We start from the raw sequence: 6,832 nt of genomic DNA, 5'->3' as shown, positions 1-6,832 counted from the left end.
GCAGCAGCAGCAGCAGCAGCAGCAGCAGCGACTCTGCACCTGACTGCTGGGAGCAGGTGGACATGGAAGTCCCTAGTTCATGCCCTAACGGGGACAGATTCTCATCGGTGGCAGCTGAAACCCCGGGTGAGCATATTAGCTCATCCTTCAGCCGGCAGCTCAATGTCAACGCCAAACCTTTCGTGCCTAATGTCCACGCCGCAGAGTTTGTGCCGTCTTTCCTGCGGGGTATGGCCCAGCCATCGGCCCTCCTAGCCAGCACCGCCAGCCATGAGGAAACCGGCACTGGCGCGGGGCACCCTCAAGGTAAAAGGCTGGGACGGGGGGCACCTGTGGAACCTTGCAAAGAGGAACAGTTAGTGTTGTGCGAAGGTTCTCATTCAGCTGTTACCATGGAACTTTCAGAACCTATTGTAAAAAATGGGGAGATGGAAATTTCCCCAGAAGAACCAAGGGAGCACATTAAAGATGTAAGTGGAGCAGGGCCTGGGAGTGGTCCCTTCAGAGATGCAGGGCTCCCAGAAGGAAGTGGCCAGGATATTATGGAGGGCAAAGAGGAAATAAGAAAACCTTTATCTGCTGGTGAACCATCAGATGCGCCTAAAAAAGAACATGTAAATGTGATATTCATTGGGCATGTAGATGCTGGCAAGTCAACCATTGGAGGACAAATAATGTTTTTGACGGGAATGGTTGATAAAAGGACACTTGAAAAATACGAAAGAGAAGCTAAAGAAAAAAACAGAGAAACGTGGTATTTGTCCTGGGCCCTAGACACAAATCAAGAGGAACGGGACAAGGGTAAAACAGTAGAAGTGGGTCGTGCCTATTTTGAAACAGAAAAGAAACATTTCACAATTTTAGATGCCCCTGGCCACAAGAGTTTTGTCCCAAATATGATTGGTGGTGCTTCTCAAGCTGATTTGGCTGTTCTAGTAATCTCTGCCAGGAAAGGAGAGTTTGAAACTGGATTTGAAAAAGGTGGACAGACAAGAGAACACGCAATGTTGGCAAAAACAGCAGGGGTAAAACATTTAATAGTGCTTATTAATAAGATGGATGATCCCACGGTAAATTGGAGCAGTGAGAGATATGAAGAATGTAAAGAAAAACTGGCACCTTTTTTGAAAAAAGTTGGCTTTAGTCCCAAAAAAGACATTCACTTTATGCCTTGCTCAGGATTGACAGGAGCAAATCTTAAAGAGCAATCCGATCTCTGTCACTGGTACACTGGATTACCATTTATTCCATATTTGGACAATTTGCCAAACTTCAACAGATCAATCGATGGGCCAATTAGACTGCCTATTGTGGATAAGTACAAAGATATGGGCACTGTAGTCCTGGGAAAACTAGAATCAGGATCCATATTTAAAGGCCAACAGCTTGTCATGATGCCTAACAAGCACAATGTGGAAGTTCTTGGAATACTTTCTGATGATGCTGAAACTGATTCTGTAGTCCCTGGTGAAAACCTCAAAATCAGACTGAAGGGAATCGAAGAAGAAGAGATTCTCCCAGGATTCATACTTTGTGACCCTTATAATCTTTGCCATTCTGGACGCACATTTGATGTTCAGATAGTGATTATCGAGCACAAATCTATTATCTGCCCAGGTTATAATGCGGTGCTGCATATTCATACTTGTATAGAAGAAGTTGAGATAACAGCCTTAATCTCCTTGGTCGACAAAAAATCAGGAGAAAAAAGTAAGACACGGCCCCGCTTTGTGAAGCAAGATCAAGTGTGCATTGCCCGTTTAAGAACAGCAGGAACTATCTGTCTTGAGACATTTAAAGATTTTCCTCAGATGGGTCGTTTTACCTTAAGAGATGAGGGCAAGACCATTGCAATTGGAAAAGTTCTGAAACTGGTTCCAGAAAAGGAATAAGCAATTTTCTTGATACTACACAATACTGTGATAATTGACTGCACAAATTTAACATCTTCTTTTATTTACTGCCTACTCACAGACTTTCCCCCATATTTTGCAAAGATAAATTTCAGAGCAAAGACCCATGTTTCCTCAACTTCTCATGTTAGGATCTCAGTTATGACACTGTTGAATTTACCCCAAATTTTCCTTCTCCTACTTTAATTGGCTTTCTTGAACAGAATCAATAATAACGTTGTAAGTGATGTGGATGTAATTGCCAATAACAATGAAAAATTAATATGCTCACTTTTTCATTTTTCCTTAGAATACTTAGACAACCTTGTTCTACATAGGTCAATCAGAGTGTGTCAGTGTGTGTGTATGCACATGTTAAAAATATGGCTAACACGTTAATAAAATATTCTGTTGGAAGTTCTTCAATATTTGAAACATTTTTTAATTTTTAAATTTTTATTTGTAATATAATTGCCTCTTTTACTTTCTCAAGAAATTGAATACATTTTATTACTTAGACTACATAAAGCTGTCCTTCATCCAGTGTTTTAATTGAGGCATTTACAAACAATGCATAAGTTAGTATTAAAGGATGTTTTTTAATTTGGAAAAACCATTTTAGCACTCTTACCAATGAACTTTGTCTTCTGTAACCTAGTCCAGTCAATTCAAGAGCTATTCTGCTTCTCCACTTGTGATATGAAAAAGATAGACGTGGCCTATCTTACCTATATTCCATTAGATAACAGGCTGTTAACCATGGCCCAATTGAAAATATACTTGGGAATTCAGACCATTGACAAGACTTAACTGTACTCCATTATCTTAGCATACCCCATGGTACGGTTCAACATGAAACTTGGGATATAAGCCATAACACAACAATGGGCATGGCTAATGCTAGCAAAAGGGCTGTAGACAATTTAATGAAAAGTAAGGTTTAGTGAGGTTTCTGAGCTAAGAAATGAGGTCATTCCACCCTAGAAACTTTAAATATTGAAGTTGATAGGAAAGGTGGAAGTTCACTTTTGTAATCAGACCACAACACATTCTTGATGTCAGCGGTACTGGAAATGTGCCTGAACTATTTGATGAGAAAATACTAATTGTTTCTGGAGTGGTTGCTTTTATTGCCAGGAAGCAATTTTCGAGTGTAAACAACTATCAATAGCTGCAAGAACTTTCTGTCATGGTAAGTGGAGAGTAGCCCAGTGTTAAATACCTACCCAATGGTGGACAGAGTCAATGTCTCTTAGGCACAACAATATACCTGGAGTAAGACATTTGCTTCGTTGAAAAACATTCACAGGGTGCTTGAAGAGTTGAGGTGACTGCTTCCCTGACATCCTGGACTATGCTCAAGCAAAGATAGTAACTCCTTTTTTTTGGTCCCGTTGTTTATGTACCTATTTACCTCCAGGATGTCAAGTCTGTCAGAGATACCCTTGGAAAATAAGAATTAGAGTTTAATCTTTATCATAAAGTACCTTTGCTTGGCTCTAAATGCTGAACTTTGTACACAATAAAGACCCAATTAAGCAAGTGTTCAAAGTTTTTCCCTGGCTGTAGTAACTTGAAATGATTTTAACTTTTCATACAGGATCGATTTCTTTTGTAATTTACCAATATAATTGTTATCATTCTCCAATGGTAGCTCAAACCACAAACCAGGATGGAACACTTTGTCTCCATCTAATTTGAGTAACCATCAGAAATTTGACTTCTACGTATCTTTCTCATTAACTAGTTATGTAAAAATGTATTTGTAAGTCAGCTGATAAACTGTTCAGACTCTGAGAATCATACCTCAGTCATAAAATTTCTAACAAATCCCCTTATTTTCTACTCAGATTAATATTAGCAATCCGAGTTAAAGCTCACATACAGATAATTTGTCAGCCCGCTGATGAAGACAATGCTCTCTGACAACTTAACTGCTTCAAAAGCCGGAGAGTATTAAGACCTGCCCCTAGTTTTAGCATACAGAGATCATGTCACATCACACTGCATCTGTCCATATTTGGGGCACTGAGGAAAGGGTTTACTTGATTCTTTTAACAGTCAACGTACATAAATGGAATGCACACTGACAAATTCACAGAAAAAGGATCCATTCTCACATAGCAAATACCCCCCCAAACCCCTAGGTGGCTTCTGCAGATTAGGCTGATTGCCCTTGATTTAAAATTTCATGTTTGCTCTCCATGCTGTATTTCTCCTTGCACTTTGTTTTAATTGATGCTCCCATGGCATAGATTGTTTAGTTTTCTAAACTACCTTAGTTTCTTTTGTCAAATTGGTAGAGTATAAATGAATATGTGGATTAAAATATATTGATAAATTTTGAAATATCAAAAATCTAAGAGGTGCTAATGACAGGATGCCCCACCCAATCCCATTCAGATTCTTCATTACACACTCAACTCAAAAGAACTTTTTTTTAATCTGAAAGGAGAGATGAGATAAAAGAATACACTATAGAGCAGTGGTTCTCAACCTTCCTACTGCCTCGACCCTTTAATACAGTTCCTCATGTTGTATTGACCCTCTAACCACAAAATTATTTTAGTTGCTACTGTGTTTCCCCGAAAGTAAGAAATCCCCTTAAAATAAGACTTACTTACAGTTTTGCCTCTCGCTGAAATATAAGGCACCCCCCTCAAAATAAGACCTCCCAGAAAATAAGGCCCCCTGAAGCTACTGTAACTCTGGACTCTGGACCATAGCGGCGGGTGCTGCTGCGCAGCTCACTGTTGGCCGCAGCGCAGCCGGAGCAGACAGGAAGTGTGAGGTCTCTTTTAGTAAAACAATAAACAATAAATATGTACCATATTCTTCATAGAAAAATAAGATAATCCCTGAAAATAAGACCTAGCACATCTTTGGGAGCAAAAATTAATATAAGACACTGACTTATTTTCGGGAAAACAAGGTACTTCATAACTGTAATTTTGCTACTGTTATGAATGGGGAGACCCCTGTGAAAGGGTCATTTGACCTCCAAAATGGTCCTACCCACAGGTTGAGAACTGCTGCTATGGAGTGTATCTGAGGGTGCCCTAACCTTGGAAATTGGAGATCCATGACAAAGGCAGGCTGCTGTACTCAGGTCATGTAATCTTCTAATAGGGTCTCCGAAACAATAAGGTAGTGTGCCTGCCTAGTACTGGTGAACCATATATAAAACCAAGAGAGGAGGCCTCACCTTAGCTGGTGTCAGTTTCTCATGATTGTGGAGAGAGAGAGATCAATCAGTTCCTGTCATGTAACATTGTTCTATGGTTATTCCAAATCAACACACACTCCTATATGAGTGATTAGTGAACCTTGCTGAAAATTCAAGTCAGGAGTTGGGGAAGCCACTTATCTGTCACAGAGAAAGCAATTACACTTTTGTTGATTGGTAAGCCAGGTGGGGCAAAATGCCGTTGGGAAAAAAAGCTACCATTACTTATATAGATCCCAAAGAGAGAATATACTCAATATCATGTTGTTAATTGGTCACTTTTGACGTAGTTTCTATCCAGGCCTTGGTAACTCAAAGAGCATGTTATAGACAACTGGGACTCTAAAGTCTGTCCTTTTGAGGTGCTTCACATCCTGCATAAGCCACAATAAAAGGATCAATTTGGAAACCCCATTAATTGAACTGTACATTAACTTACACTCACATGTAACAGACTCAAGGAACTGAAATACTTCCTTGACCTTAGGCTGAAATGCCCTACTATGAGAAGAAACATATAATTGCTAAGCAAAAGTTATAGAATTGGTGGTCCTTGGACATCGGTAGGAAGCTCTTGCTTTAAGGGGGCCCAATAAATGATGGCCCAGGACTATTTTCATGCTCTCTTTGCTTTTTTATGACATGTTAATCTAGCAGGAATGGTTCTGCCTTTGTAAATGAGGATTTTTTTGCAATTTTTGCCCAATCTCCAGTCTTCATTGTTTGTGCAAATAATGTCCAGTCATTTAACATTTTAATCTGTACAAATCAACACTTCATGTATTTTGGTCTAAAAAGCTGTCCTTACATGTTGTGCTACTAACTACAAGGCCAGCAACTTGAAACCACCAGCCACTCCACAAAAGAAAGATGGGGCTCTCTAGTCCATCAAAACTTACAGTCTCAGAAACCCACGGGGTCTCCAGGAGTCAGAATCTACTCCAGTTAGTGAGGGGTTTTTGTTTCTTTGTTTATACATGTGTAATTTCCTTTTCTCAACACTCTTTCTTTAAATTCTATACTATTGTTTTAAATTAATGATACTATCAATAGAATTACCTTATACCCCAGGAGGATGATTAATAATGTTTTTAAATAAATGATAAAGTGAACCAAGAACAAACCATGTATATATATATATATATATATATATATATATATATATATATGAATAGATTTTAAGTTCACAATTAATTGTAGCCCTGATATGAGAAGAATTCATTCTTATGTCATGTTCTTATGTCATGGCCCTGATTGATATTCACCCTCATGAAGAGATCACTGATGATGATTTTGAGATAGCTGCTATCTCAAAATGTGACTTCTTAATCACATGGTGCCAGGCTATCAGAAAGAATGGCATCGGGGGTTGTAACACCTTGACTTAAAACAAGCAACCAACTGAGTGAGGTGCCATCTTAGTCCACACAGAAGAAACATATCAGCATGTGTGAACCAAGGATTGTAAATAATAAAATCCAAATCCAAAAAAAGAGAATAGTATTGTGTTAGGCCAGGTTGACTAGAGAAATAAATCCAGTGAAAGTCATATGTGTGTAAGAAAGAGTTTTTTGTTTTTAAAAAAATCATTTTATTGGAGGTTCATGCAACTCTTATCACAATCCACACATACATCCATTGTGTCAAGCACATTTGTACATTTGTTGCCATCATCATTCTCAAAACATTTGCTTTCTACTTGAGCCCTTAATAT

At 38.8% G+C, this 6,832-nt stretch overlaps 1 protein-coding gene across 1 annotated transcript in view; it reads left to right on the top strand.

Moving 5' to 3' along the window:
* The window catches only part of GSPT2 (G1 to S phase transition 2), a 44,226-nt gene extending 41,910 nt beyond the window's left edge, over positions 1-2,316 (top strand). The window contains exon 2 of the mRNA XM_013007369.3: positions 5-2,316. Coding sequence (XP_012862823.2) covers positions 5-1,892 — 1,888 coding nt within the window. The 3' untranslated portion in view covers positions 1,893-2,316. The remainder of the gene's footprint in view (positions 1-4) is intronic.
* Positions 2,317-6,832: the final 4,516 nt, after the last annotated feature.

This window comes from Echinops telfairi, unplaced genomic scaffold (assembly GCF_000313985.2).
Source record: "Echinops telfairi isolate 266 unplaced genomic scaffold, ASM31398v2 ScPeMD7_19;HRSCAF=73, whole genome shotgun sequence".
Classification (NCBI taxonomy): Eukaryota; Metazoa; Chordata; class Mammalia; order Afrosoricida; family Tenrecidae; genus Echinops; species Echinops telfairi.
Note: the sequence above shows the minus strand (reverse complement) of the source record. Positions and strands in the feature narration are given on the sequence as shown.